Below are 19,762 nucleotides of genomic sequence, written 5' to 3' on the forward strand. Positions count from 1 at the left end.
GATCATTGGGAAAATTGATCATGTTGGACATTTTAAGCATTCATCGCTTGCCTATTCCCGACTCTACAACATACAAACACAATTAGGTCAGCCCAGGAAGCAATTGCAGCAAGACGTTTCAACGAGATGGAACAGCACGGTCTACATGCTGCAGTCGCTGTTAGAGCAGAGACGTGCTATTGGCGTGTATGCTGCTGAGCACGAGTTACCCGCCAAACTCACTGCACACCAGTGGGAACTAATGGACAATGTGCTGACCATCCTCGCACCTTTTGAGGAACTCACAAAGGAGATCAGCTCATCAACAGCTACAGCTGCAGATGTCATCCCAGCTGTCACTGCACTCAAGCGGCTTTTGGAGAGGCAAACAAGCACAGACCATGGTGTGGGCACATCCAAAGCCACACTGTTGGAGGCTGTTATGAGAAGATTCAGCAACATTGAAAATGAGCCCCTGTACAGCTTGGCCACTATTCTTGATCCAAGGCAAGTAACTCTATTTTTAAATTCTATTTTCTAGCCATGATTACTTTTAGCCTACTACTGTATTTCAACAAACATTTAAATTAAGTTAAAATGACAATTGCTTGATTGAAATGCATTTCTTTATTTACATGCAAATCATAAACAATATTGTGTATACAAAACACAATGATTGACCCATCTTTCTGTGTTTATGCAAAACAAGGTACAAGAATCGCTACTTCTCAGCAGAGGTGAAAGATGAAGTGAAACTGCTCCTTTTGGCCAAACTTGCAGGGGGGAGACTAGATGCACACCTATGGATGAGAAACCTGTTGCAGGAAAATCCTCTGAAGTGGGGCCTCCTGACATAGATGCACCTGCAGCCAAAAGATGTAGCCTGTCTGCAGTACACAATGAAATCTTGAAGAATATTGATCAGGAGCAGCAGCTGGCCAGCCCTTCAGCTATGCAGGTACAGAACTACCTATCTGAGGTTCCTGTTGAAAGGAGCCAGGACCCATTGGCCTGCTGGAGGCTCCATGAAAATCGTTTCCCTCATCTCGCTCTACTTGCCCGAGCCTATCTTTCTGCCCCATGCACAAGCATAGAAAGCGAGCGCCTCTTTAGCTTGGCTGGAGATGTAGTAAATGAGAAAAGAAGTCACCTGTCTGGTGAAAAAGCAGAAATGCTTTTGTTCATCAAGAAAAACCTGCCACTAATGCGCAAGTGAATGCAATACGTCTGTGAGAACAAACTTACCTGTGCCAGTGTTATTTCTTATTACCCATTGACTTTTGAAAATGTTACACACGCTGTACTTTATTTTTTGTAGAATGTTTCACTTTTAGGAGCTTTTGCAGGTTATTTTTTTTAGATTGTTTTTATATTTAAATAGCCACAAAGCTGTTGCACTTGGGCATTTTCTTTTTGCACTACAAGGAAACCTAAAATTTAACACACTATATTGGTGGTTAAAGTTGTTTTGTTAGTATGTCCTAAAACCTTATGATTTTGTAAAAGCAAAATACTTATGTGCACTTTATCTTTGGTAAGAGCCTTAAAACAGGTCTGAAGTCTAACCTGTTGTGCAAGTTCTGTTTTTTAAAATGTAAAAAATTAAAGACTAAAGAAACTGATTTTTTTTTCTTGTTTAATTTAGTACTTTAAACAAAAATTCTCTAAACTTTGAAAAAGTCTATTGTTTCAAAGGTATGATTTTCAATAAAATAAGATTGGAACATTAAAAGTGTATTGTGACCTTATAACACCTGACAGTGTTGGTTATAAAAAAAAAATCGGAATCGGCAGGTCAGGCTTTAAAGATCAGTGATCGGTAATCAGACAGAAAACTGCAATCAGTGCACCCCTACAATATAGTGAGAACAGATTTGATAAGAAATATCTGTTAATATATGTTGTTTAAACCTAGCTACTGGGTCCAGTTAACCCTTAAGGCACCTTAGGGAACCAAATGGGTACATTCTGCCTATTTGCCATTTTTGATTCTCAATATTATCAGTCAGTTCAAAGACTAATTGTACAAAATTTGGCCAGGATTTGTTTTTTAATATTATATTTAAAATCCCAAGTCCCTTCTATTGTAAGGTGTATAGAATAGGAGATTGGCACTTTTTACCCTAGAGACAGGTTTGGTCCCATTGACTCTCATTATAACCACATATTTTTACTGTAATCCTGACATATAATGCTTTTTTCCATGAGCACCTAATAAAGCCAAGCCTCTGTCTTAAAAATACAGGGAAAACAGGTTTTAGGTGGGATGTACCCCCATTGATCCCCCAGGGGCAGCAGAGCTTCATTACATAAGGTTTCAATGGAGGCCTAGTTCTCTTGCCTTGGAAAATGCATGGCAGTAAAAAAGCTGAACACCACAAAAATGGTCTTGGTATGTTAGGACTGATATAAAATAGTGGTGTTAATGCTGTTGAGAATATATTTCTGTGTGTGTAAGTGTGTGTCTGTGAAATTCAAGTCATCAATAGGCAAATAGGTTCCGTTTATGTTTTTTCTTAATAGGAGAGAAACACCTTACTCCTACTGGATGTGTGGTATAACATGTTTATGCAAGCACATGCTTGAAGTCTGCAAGAATAGTTTACAGCCTTGTCTGGCTGGTCATTTCTCTGGCAGGCAGCTATGAACAGAAACCTGAGACAAGAGGAGGCTTACAATCCTTGTAGGACAATGAGCAGTATGTTACTGAGGAAGATGTTACCAGCAGAGAGGATTCAGCTGAGAGCCAGGAGGGTTGAAGGGAGTAATTCCTGCCAGGCACAGAGGGGCACTGGGGCTTGAAGGAGGAGGAGGAGGAGGATAAGAAAGAGGAGGAGGCAGAGGATATGGTGGGTGAAACCTCTCTATGGGGATCAAGATTTGTCCCTGAGGACATCCTGCAGCTAATCGTGCACTTCACAAACCTCCATGGGAGGAGGTCAGTAACTGAATGGAAGGGCTTGAATGAGGAGGAGCTGCAGGTCTACCTGAGGCTGCAGACATGTTCAGGTCACAGCACAAGTCAACCAAGAGACTGTGGGACAATGAGACAGAGAATGCAGTTTTTGGTTTGTGGCACCTACTCCTGTTGTCAGAAGACAAAGTACCTTCAGACTATGCACAGGTGTCCCATGTGCCCTAAATGCAATAATGCCTTTGTCCTGGTCACCTTTGTGGATCCCAGCTGGAACAGCATCAGGTGCTTCAGGTGGAATCTCTTCTTGGAGCACGTTGGCAGAGCTCTCATAACCTGAGACATGGCAAAGAAGAGCCGTTTGCCCAGAGGACCGTCTGCAGCCAGCCTGGCATGTCCCTCTGCAAGGAGATCTTGGGAAAACCCTGAACTCACTGGAAGGATTATATATCCTCTCTGGTCTCTCAGGAGGAGCTGGACAGTTTCACTGTAGAGAGGGATGTCCGGGTTTCCCTTCTGGACCTCTTACTTTTACAATGCAGCCTCAAATAAATGGAAGAAAATTAATAAATGAATGGATGAATGAACCAATGGATGAACAAACAGAAGGACAGGTGTATGTTCAAAAATTTTATGTACAGTATTGTCAAAAAAGTACAACAATTACAAAGTTTCTCCTTTGCAGGCCATTTAGGAGACCAGTTTGAGTCTTACCTTCAGTCATGCTGCACCAATACAAACACACATGAAACACATTAGTAGCACTTAAAGAAAACCAATTAAATAAGTCGTCAAAGACTCCCAAAATGATTATAAAAGGAAAATTCTTAACTATTACGAAATGATATTCAACATACACTGAAAAGTATTTAATTGCTTTTCAGTGTGAAAAGACCTTTCAGTGTGCTTTAGCTTTTGTGGTTAAATGCTTTATGACATAATGACATTTAGGACATACATCCATCTTTGGGAATCTGTGCACTTAAGGAAAATAATTAAGTCACTTATAGAAAAAGGGAAAGGCAGAGATTTAACTACTGCTTTTCCCTTACTCTAAAACCCATTTTCAATTAGTCTTGACTTATCTGCTCAGTGCACAAAATAATTCCATCCAACACACATCCCCATATAGTAAAATCACTCCTTGTAATGGCATAAAGCTCTGTCTCATCTCCTCACTGGCCTGATAAAGAGTTTAAGACTGGTGAATTTATGGATTTTAAATTCACATACAGTGTGATCTTTCTGCTCCACCTCTGTCCTCTCTCTTCTCTGCTCTCCGCTTTTACTTTGGCACCAAGTCGGATGAGCCCACTGACCTGGAACATACCTTAGTGAGGTAGATACAACACCAGAGTCCAACAGGATTTAGAACTCAGTGTGTGTGTGTTTGTGTGTGTTTCTATGTGAGAATGGTGATTGCAGTGTGTGAGAGAAGTAAACAAGATTTTTGGAGGATGAGGAGGTGGGGAGCAGCTGAGTCTGATGAGATTCCTGCAGGACTGATCTCACGTCAATGTAAAAGGTATCTGTCTGTGTGTGGAGGAGGTGTGCAGTGACAGACTTAAATGTGGAAGCTGGCAGACAGAGGTGGAGTGTCCATGATGGTGGTAATTTATGATGAGACAGACAGCATCATCAATCAGACCTGCTGCACTCTGTTCACTAAACCAGGATCGATAACCTGTCAGAGTGTGCAGGAGATGGTGTAAGTGGCCCTTTGCTCCGCTGCTGCTGGTTTAATATACTGAGAGGCCAGAGGGCAGAACGGGAGGTTGAACTGGGTGAGAAACACTGTGTTAAGGTAGTGACTGTACTGCCTGAGGATAGTTCATCCTGCAGACGTCACACAGGACAAAGCAATTTGAAGTGAGAGCAGGGATTCATCTCACCTTCAACTGGATTCACTTACATCACATTAAGTTCACCAGTGAGTGAAATCAAACTAATTACAGAGAATAATCCTTTCCGTTTGTTTGTTTGTCTGTGTTGATGGAAATGGAGAGAAGGGTGAAGGGAGGGTCCCAGCAGGAATCAAGCACTTTGCTCAGACAGCAGAGGCTTAATGTTCTACCTACTGAGGGAGACAAATTCACATGAGAAAGTGTGAACAGAGTGGAAGCAGGGGAGACAGACGACAGGAGAGCCTTTTCCTGTCACAGGCAGAGCAAACAAAACAGGCCGATACACTGGGAGTGTCTTTGGTTTGTTGGATTACTTAGCAAACATTACACACACTGCACACAAAGATGGAAGTCTGCTTACTTTACTGCAGTTGGAAGGGGGAGATTTTTCACGATGAGCCTATTTTATATTCATATCAAAAGACTGTAACAGATTTATGTAACTACTATACTAAAAATTTGAAATATTTGTTAAAAAAATTATTTAATTGCCACAGCTTCATCCATTTGACTTGTTCACTTGTTACAATGAAAAAGCTACAAAAAATGACACACTTGGTTTAAAATAATACGATGCATAGCCATACAAAAAATAAGCCAGAATATACACATTAGATACAACATGCATTTAAAGTAGGTAAAAAATAACACTTTGCTGTCATCATAAAATTTAAGAAACATTAAAGAAACTATAACTAGGAAAAAATAAAGACCATCTTTTTCTCAGTTCTAGGTTTTTAGGTTCCAGTACATAATGAAAATGTGCATCTGATCAGCAGCACCTAGCTGCTACTTTTGATATTAAATCCTACAGAAGAGGCAACTAAAGAGTAAGTTTTTGGTTGAATTTCTTTATTTTTCCCCAGGACTGTATACAACTTTTTATTAAGAGCCCTTCACACAGAATGACAACCATGCTAGGGTCTTCACGACTGACATGATCTATTACAGGGGTGGCCAATCCTGGTCCTCAAGGGCCACTATCCTGCATGTTTTACTTGTTTCTCTGCTCCAACACACCTGATTTGAATTAATCGGTGATTAACAGGCTTCTGCAGAACATGAAGAGGTCATTTAACCACTGAATCAGGTGTGTTGGAGCAGAGGAACAAGTAAAACATGCAGGATAGTGACACTCGAGGACCAGGATTGGCCACCCCTGATCTATTAGAACAAGGCTGGATTGCGTTAAGTCTTGAAACCCTCCATCAGTGTGAAAGCAATTATGATGCTGCTACACTCTTAGTACCAGACAAACTGCTATACATCAGCACAACAGCACTACAACGTTTGCTCAAGATCGCACCACGCCCCAGGCCTGGCTGTGGCCCAACTCTGACCGTGTCAGGTGCAGCAAGTCATTAGAAGATCACACAAGCACAAAGCTACAGCCAAGGATAACACATTTGAGCTCGGTTGTTTCCATGATCTTGTCATGATCCATGTTGCAGCCTTAGCATGAGGCCAAGGAGACCAGTCCTGCTTTAAATTCTCAATGACCAAGCAATGCCGGTGCACACAGGCCTCACGTCATAAATAAACTGCCACCACGCTCCCCCAGGCTCCACCCAGGACCCCAATACACTGCCACCTGATTGATAAACCACCACAGCATTGCTACACTGTGTTCTTAATAAACATCTTACCAAGACCCAGCAAAGACCATCTAGTTTCTGGTGATCATTAGTTCAGTCGCCATGAAGTGTTCAAACTCAAAAATAAATGAATAAATAAATAAATAAAAATCAGAACATAAATCTGTTCTTGAAAAAATAAAAGGTGATAGTCTTACTACAAAGTGTAAGAGGATAAACTCTCCACAACTCTAAAAAGGACTAAGTTTACAATCCATGATTAAAAGGTTGTAAAATGGAAACATAACATAAGGTTGTTTCATATCAAGTGTCATCCTTGAGTACTAAAATGTGTAGTTTGTAACAACTGTGTACTTTTAACTCCTAATTTTAACAAATTATGAAAGAGATCGATGTATAAAAGTAAAAAAACGGAGTATAAGAAAACATAAAAAAGTGGAAGGACTGCATGGGATTTTTAATGATCTGGCACATCAAAAACCAGGCATGTTTAAGAAAGGAAAATAATTAAAGAAGAATGCAATAAAAATGTATAATATATGGGCCTCATTCATTTTTATTACGCCAAATAAATCAAATTCTGCCCTTTTGCTGAAGAAACATGAAGGACTTTGCAACGAGTATTCAAAGATTTTGTTATGTTCCAAGTTAGAGATCTGAATGCTCCACTGCTTCTATGTTTGGACGCTTGATCAAAGAAAGATCCTTGTGTTCTTTTACCCAGCACTTAAAAGTCACCGTGACACAAACTCAGACATGGAGTCCAACTGCAGCAGTCAACCACATAACATCAAGTTAAAAAAACAGAGGCCGGAGCAGCAGAAACACATTAATCATCAAGGAGCAATCACAGACAAAAAACAGCCTTTGTTCACTGCAGTTATCAAGGGTGCCAGTGAATAAAAACTGAAATTGTCATTATTACTGTTCAGCTTTTAATCTTCAGTTTCTGGAACAATTGTTCATTTTCTCCAATTGTTCATATGGAAACATGCAACTTTATTGGTAATAGTGTGACTTTTGGTCACACTTACGGTTATATTGTGCAATAAAAACTAAATTCCCAACAAACTGCAAAAATGTCTCCCAAAGACAACAATGGGATTTTGGCAGAACAACTAAGAAAACCAGACAGACACACTTCACAGAACTCATCTTCTGAGCTGTTTTTGCAAACTCTTTTTATTCCCACAAACTACAGTAAATATCTCTTACACAGTTTATACATTAGAATGTAGACATTTTTGCTTTTTTTCCACACAGTGTCTCTCACTGGAGGACTTACAGATTTCTTTCAAACACAGGGCAGCGTGCACATACCCAAACTCTCATTGACTTCCATTGTATCGCAGCTTTGAATTTTCTTCTCAAAACTGGATGTAAAGGGTCTTTAGTAATTTGTTATATCTCCTACATAAAACACTGTAAAAGCAAAATAATTGGCAAGTCTGATGAGCAAATGCTTCTGCTTGTAGTTTTCACACAGTGACTGAGGCTTACTTTCTAGCCTACCTGTCCCAACTGTGGTCAGGGAGTGAGAGACAGCAGCGTGGTAACTATGGCAACCATAATAAGCTGCTGGCAGCAGCTTTAACATTTCATTTGATCTTGGTTCTCGTCACATTTCTTATACAGTTTACGCATCAAAATATTGGCATTTTTTCTGCTTGGATTATTATCGATTATTAATATCGATTGACACACAAACCTGCGTTTGCGTGCCTGTCTGTAGCATTAGCAAAATATCTCATGAACCACTGGAGGGCTTTAATGAAACTTTCAGTAAGAACTCACTGGATGTACAACTACAACCATTCTTTTGAAGTCAACCTCATTCAACATGGCTGCCACACCTAAGTGACTGTAACTCTGCTATATTTACAGATATTGAGCTAAAATTTTGTGTGGTAACCATCAGGCATCATCCTCAACACATATGCTGAGTGCTACACATTGTACAATATTTTTTGCCTAAAGCTTGGCCTTAACTGTTGGTGTCAATCCTGTCTGTTAGCAAAATATCTCATGAACCACTGGGTAGATTTTAATCAAACACCCTCCCTTCTTATCATAAGTATAAAACTTTGGCATAAAAGGCAGCGGGTGATATGCATTCCTTTAAGAAATTTCAGGACTTTAACTACAACAGTGAGTCCCAAATTATTACCGGGCTTTACAGAAGAGAGTTTATGTTTGCTGGAATTTTGGGCAGAAGCTGCACTGCCACCTGTCCAAATTTCTTCATGAATTTTCTAGTTTTACAATCACTGTTCCATAAGAGGAACTTGTTCTGTCTTTCAAATTGAACTACAGTACAAACTTGCACAACAGATGAGCAACTAATTGGATTGGTCCAGAACTTTGTCCAATTTTACTAATTATGTGTATATAAAAGTTTGTATGTAAGGCTAAACATGCTGGTAAGGGAACAAAAAGCACTGACCCTTGTCCACATTAGGACACTGACCAACAATGAGATGGACAGACAGACAGACAGACAGACAGGGGACAGCATGGCTCTTTGTGTCCAGTGACAATAGGGATTTGTCCCTCTCTGACATGGGCTGATCTCTTTCTTTTCTACTCAGAGGTGGTGGGACAGAAGAAGCATGAGTGGGAAAAGTACCAAACCAGAGACAAAAAAGAGAGGAAAGGAGTTATTAACATGATAACTCTTTATACTCTTTGCCAGTTTTGTCTTTTGAGATGAGACATGCAGGAAATCTTTTAACTCCAGGCCAATAAATGAGCCGAAGTAAGGAGAAGATACCACCCCCTCCCAAAAAAATCCTCTGTGGGCCCAAAGTGTATTGTTTTTGTGAGGCACTGGCAACATTTAACTTCAGACTTCCTGTTTACTAAGTAAGGCTTTGATCGAAATCAAGACACTGAGCTGATAACAAGGAAAATGTGTAGCTGGAAGGATAAACAATGTTGGCTATTCTTAGAATTTTAAGTGTATTAGAACTACAAAGAAACAGGGCAATCAGATCATCAGAATATATTCTTTGCTCGGGGGAGCGGAGATGTGCAAAAGTGTGTGTCAGATGCCTGTTAAAATTTAATCAATCTAGCATTTTGGAAATTTGAGTTTGATGCTTGCATTATGAGGAATAGGTACAAAAAGAATTGCGAAAGGTGAGCAGTTAGGACAAAACTCCTAAAAGGCTGCCTTTGACTTCAACAGTGCTGCATTTCATAACTCTGGAGGGCTTTTAAGAGCCAGGCAGACACATATTGTCTTGTTGGCGATGGGATGGTGGGTAGCTGGGACCATTTACCAGCTGCTCAGGACATGTACAGTAGATCCATTCTCTAACAACCCACCCATGAGCCATTACTCATTACTCCCGCCTCTCATCTCTCCTCTGCCATGCTCTCTCTCTCTCTGGCCCTCGTTGGTACTGTCACACAGAGGAAATGTGACAATAAAACAGAAAAACTCACAGTGGGGAGGGGGGAAGCATGAACAGAATGTGTCTGCAAAGGAGTAGGAGGCCAAACCAGACAGAAGGACATTTAAAAACAGACAAAAATCTGCCCATTCAACTTAACAGATTATTAGAGTCAACTACATAAGGTTAAATAAAGAAAAGATCTTTATTGTCGTTTTTTAAAGCAGCTGTGAAAGCTGCCAACAGCAGCTGATCTCTGTCTGGTTTCCTGCAGGTGATCATTACACAAGAGTATACAGCTTCCCACAGAGGACAGTTCTAAAACAAAAACCGAAAAAGCTCTTTTCCTTCTGAGGTGCTGCAGTGAAGACAAACACTTGCAACCAGGTCAGCATGATCTATAGCAACAGGACCAAAACTTTTCAGCTTCTGACCCACAAAACAGCAGCTGCAGAAACTTGTGACCTCGACTGTTTTTAATTAATGTATGCCAACAATAAATGAAACTAGGCCAAATATATATGGCCACAATGACCACAACTAACATTAGACTCTTCCTATTTACCTAAAACATGTTTTATCTGTCAAAATGTGTACCTAAAAGTAGTTGGAGCTACATATTTTCAGTTTATCAGTAATAGCGTCAGGGCAGCAGTGTGGTGAAAAAGTCATTTTCAGCAGGAGAGACTAAGTGAAGTAGGCCACACTACAAACAAGGTAGTAAAGACACTATAGGACGAATATTCTCTCAAGAAATTGCTTTTTTTTTTTTTTTTTAAATGGGAATGTATTAATCTATCTCTAGTCATACCCCCAACTTTGGGAATCACTGATCTAAATAACTTACATAACTATAAAACAGTAAAAAAAAAAATATTTTTTTCTGACTGCAATACCTAAAAGTATATGTGTTGAAATAATAGGCCAAATTTATATGTATATATTTTATTTAAAGTGCAAATTTGCCTAAGTTCAGTTAGATTGGACGAACTTGAAAAGTTTAGAAAATACACTGCAGGCTCTGGTTAAATAAGTTAAACTCACAAGCCTAATAAAACTCAGTTATTTCACCTTTGAGCCACTCATGGAAGCATTATTTACTCTCCCCTCCGCAGAGGGACCTGTCCTTTAACACGACCCTCCTGAAAGTTAAACAAACTCACCTGCTGCAGCGGGTTTTCCATCATCTCCTCCCGGAGAGCCTCCTGCTGCGGCTGGGCGGAAATTAAAGGTGTAGTCGCGTGGGGACCACTTGAATTCGCCATGTTTTCCTTATCGTGTTCAAAGGAAGTGCTCTTTTATCAGACCTGTCTTCACATCTTCGTCTTCGTTTTGTCACCCCGGGATGTCCCAAAGCTCCCCCCACCCCCCTCGTCTCCGCCGCTGCTTCGGAGGAAACTCGGGCGGAAAAGTTCCTCCCTGCTGCTGCCCGGTTGTGGTGGCTTCACGTGTGGCTCGGAAAATTAAGCTGTCAGTGAACAGAACAAAATTACTCTTTTTGGTCTTTATGTTAATCGTCATGTTTTAGTTTCAGGAACGATAAGCCACAGTAAAAAACACTTTAGAAAGTGTTCCTTGGTTTTTTGCACCAACTAATACCCAAGTTTTTATTATTATTTGTGCTACATTGCAATTTCCAATTCTAAGCCTCGACATTCCGATGTGTCCTTGAAGGAGGCGCCAACAGGTGCGACTCTGTGTCAAATAAAGTCCAGGAGGAACAGGATGCAAGGAGAAATACCCCCACACAGAGTGAAATAGTTTGTAATTCTACTGATGTGAGACTATTGATCAGGTGCTGTTGGATACAGATGACCTGAATATTAATCAGTTAAAAAAGCTGGACTCAAAAACAGGCAGATTCCTTCATGTTGAGCTTACTGCTTATAAATTCTCTTTCAAGGTCGGATGTTTCATCCGCTCGGTCGGTGAGGAGATTTATGGTGTTGGGGTTGAAATGGAAAGTGAATTTCATTTTCTGCTTGGCAGAGGGATTGAACCTCTTGGGTCAGTGCCTTGTGTAAAGCTTTACAGAAAGTGATAAAAAAAAAAATCTGAGGAATAAACACACCACACTTTCTAGTTTGCTTTGTAGCCATAATTGGGTATTAAAGGGATATTTAGGCCATTTTGAAGTTGGGGGTCTGCGGAAAGTTATGAAGAAATAATATCTTACCTGCTGAATGTAGCTCTTTGATCAACTTCAGTTTTGAGAAAAGATTTTATTTATGGCAGGACTGACGAGCCAACGGCTAGTCTGAATACAGGAAAAAAACAGAGTGAATTTCTGTCATTTTAAAACAGCTTTAATGTCATAATTCATAGCAATTCATGCAGATGCTATTTTACATCAGTTTCTCATTCTCATATCTACATAAAAACCTGTTGTTATTAATGAGAACAAATAGTGCAGCGGCAGCAAGTTGGATTGCTTCTATTGCAGCCTGGGGCACCTTCTGTAGAAAACAATAAATCATAATATTATTGGTGTAATATAAAATTAATGTCAGTGAAAAACTTTTCAAATTAGGTTTCAAATCAATTGCAATGTAATTTTAAATATGAGAGTTGTTTAGTGCGTCAGCTTTGTAAGTGTGTCCTGTCATATTTGTGGTGTGGCGGAGGCAACAATGCTGACAGTAGGCAGGCGTGGTAATTCAATAGGTTTGTTGAAATAGCTAACAGGAAACCAAAAACTCATAATAACTTACACGTGGCCAGGAACTGAGCCGACATGAATGTGACAAAGAGCTGCAGGGTCTATGGGGTATAAGTACACGGAGGAGGGATTAATAGGTGTGAGAGCCAGAGCGGCGTCAGGGAGCTGAGGGTGAACGTGAAAATACAACATCCTAAAAACTGCTGGACTAAACAGAAAACACAGAAGGGTGATGAGTAACAAACAACCTGGCAAATACAAGAAAACTGAAACACTTTGATACCAAAAACTGGTATCACAGTGAAATACACTTCCAAAGCAGATTTTGCCATTTTAAGAACTTTGACCTTCAAAATTTTATTGCAGTTCATGCAAAAACAGGTATTTAAACTTTTACAAAAGCATCATCTTTGCTTTACACGGTTATTCTGGCTGAAGTAAAAAATAATTCCTGCCAGAAATAACCCCTGGCTGAACTGGAAGTGCAACAGATAGCTGCTGCAGCCACTATTTATGCTTAAAAATATCCATTAAATTTCATTTAAATAATCGTGTGGTGCAAAACTGACATCAGTGTGATCTATGAAATACGGTTTGTGTTACCTACTATGAAATGTTTTAGATCAGACCTGTTTTAAGACGTCATCCATCCAGTTTGATCCTAGATGCATTTCGCTGTTGGCTCATCAGATGTGTCGGATGTAAACTTTAAATAGCTATCTCAAGCAGGTAAGATAGTATTTGTTCATATCTTTTACAGAAAACAAATTGATTGAGATGTCTCTTTAAACCCTTAAATGTCTATTATTGGAAGTTTAATTTTGTTTTTAACCAGTCAAAGAAATACAACTTGTTATTAAAAGTTTATGCAGGAAAATAAAGCAACAGGTGTGTCATTGTGGATAAATCTGCATATTCATGCCGCTCTTCATTATCCCTTTTCGGAAACCTCATCAGCACCTGCGAGGATGACAAAACAAAAAGGATGATCAAGACAAATGAGGATGCACACAAAGCCAGGTGACAAATATGTGTTCAGAATGGGTCCAGCTGTGGTTCTGTTCTGGTCAAAGAGATGAGCTGAGATAGGTGGTCTTGCTGTCTTTTATGGGATCTCATTGATCCGTTCAGGGAGCGGAGGAACGATGAATACTTGTTTCATCTGCTGTTTATCACAAACTAAATGAAATTCAGATCTGCAGATGGGTTTGTGGTATTCTCTTCCCTATAAATGATTTGTTTTGACCCTCTCTTTCTCTTTCTCTCTCTCACACACACAAATACACACATACACATTAACCTTCACTCCATTTACATCACAGAAAACAAGCGAGTGCACAGGGACCAACCATTGGATTGCATATTGCCCGATTCATATTGAAAAATGGCTAAAACTCAAACATTTTAACATAGTTATCCCCATGGTGTACTCTGAGAGCTAACACATCTCATCAGTTCTCACAACAATGCATGAGACTGAGCATAATGTCATTTACAATGTTTGACCAAAATGGGTACAACTCTGTCCAATCAGCACAGTGATTTCAATTTAAAACTCTGGCATGAAATAAAATAAAAAGTAAAAGCTGCCTTAATACAGGACAACAATCACTAATTATGAGAATGGATCTCAGCCAGCCAATTGACATATTTTGCTCTACGTGCATCAGCCTGCATGGACCGAACTGTCTTTCTTTTTAACATTTTTCTACTGGTAAAATAATTTTGATACAATAAATGAAAGGTGCCAGTAAGGGCATTTAATATCATGTTTAAGTCTGAATAAACACATTATTGTTTTGCCGGTTTATTTGTTTTCAGCCCTTAGGAAAAATACTAATTTACTTTGGAAAGAAAATAAGTTCTTGAAAAAGTAAAAGATGGGTGTCCCAGTATTAGATAACAATAATGTAGATAATAAGATAATCAATAGCCTGAGGGAGGACAACAATCAGTGCGTCACAGGTCTGCAGCAGAATAATTGGGTTATAAGTTCTCAGCTGACAGCAGTTCCCTCCTGACTGTCAAAACTGGATGAAGTTGACACAGAAATAAATTGCTTGTAGCAACTGTGTGCATTCCAGGTTCATTTGTTTTGTTGGGGGGGGGGAGGGTGTTGTGCACAAGGTGTTATTTTTCCATTACTAACATAGATATGTCTGTGTGTTTACAGATGGAGAGCATAAATGGAGAGCACAGCTTTAGTGCACCTTCATTCTGCAGGTTTCTGAAAATCTGAAAGGATGAAACATCGTTTTGAGGTTGTTATAATGATAGGAAAAGTGCTGTTTAACACATGTATTCAACACAGGTCATCCCTGACCAGACTGCAGCCTTTCCAATTAAAGAAGCCATTTCTGCTCTTTGTACCACTAAATAAAATTCATACAGAGCTGCAACAGCTCATAAAAATTGTATGAATATCATAATGTTAAAAAATAAATTTAAAAAATGATACATTATGAATTTATGGTTTTATAATTAATTGTTGACATCTTTTGTTGTTTTTACATGTTAGGACAAAGGAAAAGGCCAAACTTTTATAAACAGGGGAAAGAAAACTATTTATTTTAAATTCCTTTCATAAAATCTAAATACCTATGCAGCCTGTTTGTGTCCTTTTTCAAAATTATTATTATAAGTATCTCTCTTTGATACAATAAAGCATGCACTCCCATCCTAATAAATTATTGGAGTGAGCATAAAAAAACGAGCAGATTATTGAATATTTATTTGTGACCCATTTCCTTGAATAAAGGGAGGGCCTCTTGTTTAATTCAGCTTCAAAATCTTTGTGTTTTCCTGACTTAACAGGAATATATGTGCAAAACTGCACTTTCTGTTTTTCCCTTTAGCAGCTTGCCTGGATTGTGTTAAAAATGTTGAGTTCTCTGGTGGAGAAAGATCGCTCTGTGTGGCTGGATGTTAAATTAATGAAGTGGCTAACCGGCTAACAAACTACTAACTCAAACTAATCCATCTGTTTTGCTCCTTCTGTTATTAGTATCATTCTGTCATAGACATTTCACTGAATTGAACAGAGAATTGCTGAAACCAGCCATTTCTTTTGTGCTTATGAATACAAACATCAATCATTTTCATATTATTATGGGTCAAAGCTACAGCAAGCCACTGGAGAGGGACAAAGGAGCCACATGTGGCCCCAGACCTGTAGGTTGCAGCCCCCTGCTGTAGCTGCTAGGTTAAGATCTGGTCAGCGTTGATACCTTAGGATATGATCATAATTATTTTCAGCAAATTTATTCTTTTGTTCCTTATGTCCACTGCAGGAAAGCTAAACTCTCATCGGGAGAGAAAGGTTACATCATGAGGTGATCACTGGGAGCAACACAATAATTATTTAATCCTTGCTTTGAAGAGGAGTGCTGGACTTCAACCATGACAGAAGAATGCCCCCAGCAACAAAACTGAGCCGGTGGAGCCCCTCACTGTGGGATACGCATTCCTTCAAGAAATGCTCGGCCTTTAATTGTTGCTGAAATTGTCCAACATCATCACCTGGGGAAAGATTGCTCTTTGTTTTTTCTTGCCAATAAGTAAGCATCATCGTCGTTTAACAGGATACAGTCAACTGAGCCAGTTAAATGCTGGATTTTCTGTAGATCTAAAAGCAGATGTGACTCCTTCATTGTTAAAACACCAGCCTGTTAAAAGCTAAGTAACAGTGGATTCAGCCATCCGTGCCCCAACAATAAACCTTCACTCAGTGTTTAAAAACCAAAATCAGTCAGGCCTTCGCAGCATTTTGATCCACAGCAGAGCATGACTGAATGTTATCTGTGTAATTGTTGCTGAAACTGAACCTGCATGAAGGCCTGCTTTGATTTTCTTTAATTATTGTGTGAAAGTTGAGTCAGCATTCACACTGTTTTCTGTTTTGCAATCAAACTTCTTCTGCACACTTTGTGCAATTTTAATCATACAAATATAAAAATGTTCAGCTCTGTTGGGAATAAATTGCTATGACTTTTGTTTTTTTTTTGTTACTTTTACAATTTTCATAATAAATAACTTTGGTCCAAAACATTTCCCCATAGAAATACATTGAGATTTCTTCAATTCACTCAAATCATTGTTTTTATTTGAAATCTGCTTCTTACACTTCATCTAGCTTTTAGCTGCTGTTAGCTACTGGTTAGCTTTTTTTCAGTCTTTTTTCCACTGTTTTGCTCATTTTAGCCATTGCTTGTCTTCTGCTTGTCTCAGCTTGTGTTTCACCATTTCAGTGTCTATTCTGACTGTTTCAGTGCTCGATTTGTGTCTGTTTTGCTTGTTTGAACTGTTGAACTTGTTGAAGTCAGTTTCAGTTCTTCAACACTGAGCGCTCAGCATTCACCCTGCATTTTTGCAGAAAAGGTCAATATTTCTAGTTAATTGAAATGTTTCATTTTCTTTTGTCATCCATCTGTAAGTCATTCTGTTGCTTAATAATGCTTGATGTCAAGTTATTAGTCATTATATCAAGCCTTTAGACCCCAGTCAACTGGACAGAGAATAAATGATTTGTTAATATATTGTAAACTTAATTAGTGTACTCACAGTGCCACTCACAGCAGCTCCTCCATCTGTATTCACTCAGCTTCCTCTCTGTCTGCTCTCTGTCCTGAGTCAGCCAGCACTCTCCACCATAATAATCAAGGCCCATTTGATGGGATTACTGTGGCATGAAGTGGAAGAGGGAAGATGACTGAAAGCACATTTTATTTCATATACTGGAATAACAGGGTAAAATAGATTTCACCTTTTTTCTATTTTTATAAGTCCTAGAGGACTCTGCTGGTTTATCTATCAGAGCTGGCAGTGAGCTTTGAAAGACAACTTCTGTCAGGACTTCAGATGACACTCTGTTTTCAGCCAAGAATAAGGTCAACACATTGTTGAACCTTGGCCTCTGGTGGAGTAAAATGTTGGCAGATTGAAATGTGAGCGTAGAGAATAAAAGATATTTGTGAGGGGAAAAGGAGGGAGGGATAAAACCTTAGGAGAGGGACATATGAAGTCACTGGGGAGTGGAAAAGAGAGCAAAGCGAGGACAGAGGAAGATAAAAGCAGCCAAGCACAAGATAAGGAGCAATGGATTCACTCAACAAAAAGCTCCTACACATTCTCACGTCAGCCTGCACTTTAGGTTTTAGACGAAACAAGAGACTGAACCGCTTCCCCACTTTCCCCCAGTCTCAGTTCTATTTTATCCTCCATCCTCTATTTATGACACCTTTGCTTCCTCCTTAAAACTAACCCTACCAATAAAAGTTTAAAGGAAATGGCTGGGGCAAATGCACTCATGTGTCGATATGGAACAGGAGATGTGAAATAAAAAGGCTGAAACTGGAAATTTATAATAAAAACTGTAACTTTGTTGACTTTAGAGCTCAGAGCAGTTCTTCATAAAATGGCCTCAAAGGCTTCTCTGGAAGTTACCTCATTACTGACACTAAATGTTCTACAGTTTGTCCAACTAATTAATTAGTTGGCTCATTATTTCATTCTTCAATTCAAGAGTGAAAATACGATCATTTGTTTCTGTTGATAAGAGACTAGAGCTTTCAAATCAAAATTAAATGTCTGATGATTGGGACATTGATTCAGTTTATCTGCTGTTCAGTTGCTTTAAAAAAAAAAAAAAAAAGAATTTAGGGCAGGTGGCACAGTGGCGTAGTGGTTAGAGCTGTTGCCTCCCAGCAAGAAGGTTGCAGGATTGCTTTCTGGCCTGGGGCCTTTCTGGGTGGAGTTTACAAGTTCTCCCTGTGCACATGTGGGTTTACTCCTGGTACTCTGGTTTCCTCCCACAGACCAAAAACATGCATGTTAGGTTAATTGGTAACTCTTAAATTGTCCCTAGGTGTGAGTGAGAGCATGAATGGTTGTTTGTCTCGTTTTTCTCTATGTGGCCCTGCAATGGACATGCAACCTGTTCAGGGTGGTGACTGCTGGGGATAGGCACCAGCTCCCTACGACCCGGAATGGAGAAGTGGGTAAAGAAAATGAATGGATGGATGGAATTTAGGGCAAGTTTCTGCAAAAGTCTCAATGAAAAGATGTAAAATGTGTATGAAAGCTGGCTAACAGTGTTCAGAATGTTAATACTGCGGATTTAAATACATGAGGTGTTTCAGAGACTGAAAGAGCTCTGATTGCACATTTTTCTGTCACAGTTTGTGGTCTTCAAAACCAGCCATGACTGCAAAAAGCCCTCCTCTGCCCTATGTTAGTTGGCTGATAAATACAGTACATTTATGCATGCATCATATAATTTGGTGGTTTTTACTTCAACATTTAAACAAGGTGCTCGTCATTAGTTTAACTGAAATACTAGAATTTGGTTTAACTCCACGTTATTCATATAAACAAACACCTGCTCAGCTTCTGACACACAATTTGTTGTTAAAAATTAAACATTGGCATTCTGCCTCACTTAAGCAGCAATGTCCGGTTATACCCTTTTGTCATTGTTTTTTTTTTCTCCCTCAAATAAGGTTTTGCTTCTCGATTTGAGTCATTGTGGGGTGGGATTGGGAGGTTGATAAACAACGGTTTGATCCCCCTAATTAGGACTTGGATTTGATAACGAGTGTGTCTGATGGTGAATGCAAACCTTTCTTATGTTTCCCTTAAATTTAGCAGCCTAACATCAGACAGCCTAAGTTGGTGCTTTTATTTTCCTCCAAATGATTCTCTTTCAGAAGTGCGTTGTAGTTTAACAATGTTTCCTCTATGCTGTACCTGTCAGATTTAACAAAAGTTACCCAGCTCATCAGCACTTGTTGAAGTTCAACAGAAATATGGTTAAAGCTGTTTTATCATTATATTATTGGAGTGTTTGTTGTTGTGCCCTGCTCTCTGTATCCAAAACAAAAAGCAGAGGAAATAAAAATGAGTTTATTAATAAGACACCACACATAACACCCAATGTCTGTAAAGCTCACTGAGCCATTTTAGTGTTATCTAACATCAGTTGGCAGTGGTGACCATCTTTCTGAAGGTATTAAACGTAAAATCAGTTTAATGGTTTAATATTTTGTTATCAAACAGACAAGCTGAATCTAATAGTTAATGGCAGATTTTTAAACACAGATATTGTGGAATCAGTTTACGCTCAAAGTTTAATTAGGGGATCATTTTCAGCTACTAATATGAAATTTGAGCTCAATATCTGTAAAATTGGCAGAGTTATAGCCTTTTTAGTGTTTACTAAGATTAATTAGTGTGGTGGCCATGTTGAATGAGGTTTACTCCAAAGTCAAAGTCAAAGTCTGTTAGTTTCAGTGTAATCCATTTGGTGTTCATGAGATTCT

The 19,762-nt window shown here is 39.1% G+C and overlaps 1 protein-coding gene across 2 annotated transcripts in view; it reads right to left on the reverse strand.

Annotated features, from left to right (window-relative positions):
- Window positions 1-11,197, reverse strand: part of LOC108234213 (NIPA-like protein 2) — a 38,194-nt gene extending 26,997 nt beyond the window's left edge. The window contains exon 1 of one of the 2 annotated variants that reach the window (XM_037980585.1): window positions 10,951-11,197. In XM_037980585.1, the coding sequence (XP_037836513.1) occupies window positions 10,951-11,052 (102 nt within the window). In that variant the 5' untranslated portion in view covers window positions 11,053-11,197. The remainder of the gene's footprint in view (window positions 1-10,950) is intronic. The other variant, XM_017413243.3, reaches the window with a different exon arrangement.
- Between the last annotated feature and the right edge of the window lie 8,565 nt (window positions 11,198-19,762).

The sequence above is a fragment of the Kryptolebias marmoratus genome, linkage group LG16, assembly GCF_001649575.2.
Source record: "Kryptolebias marmoratus isolate JLee-2015 linkage group LG16, ASM164957v2, whole genome shotgun sequence".
NCBI lineage: Eukaryota > Metazoa > Chordata > Actinopteri > Cyprinodontiformes > Rivulidae > Kryptolebias > Kryptolebias marmoratus.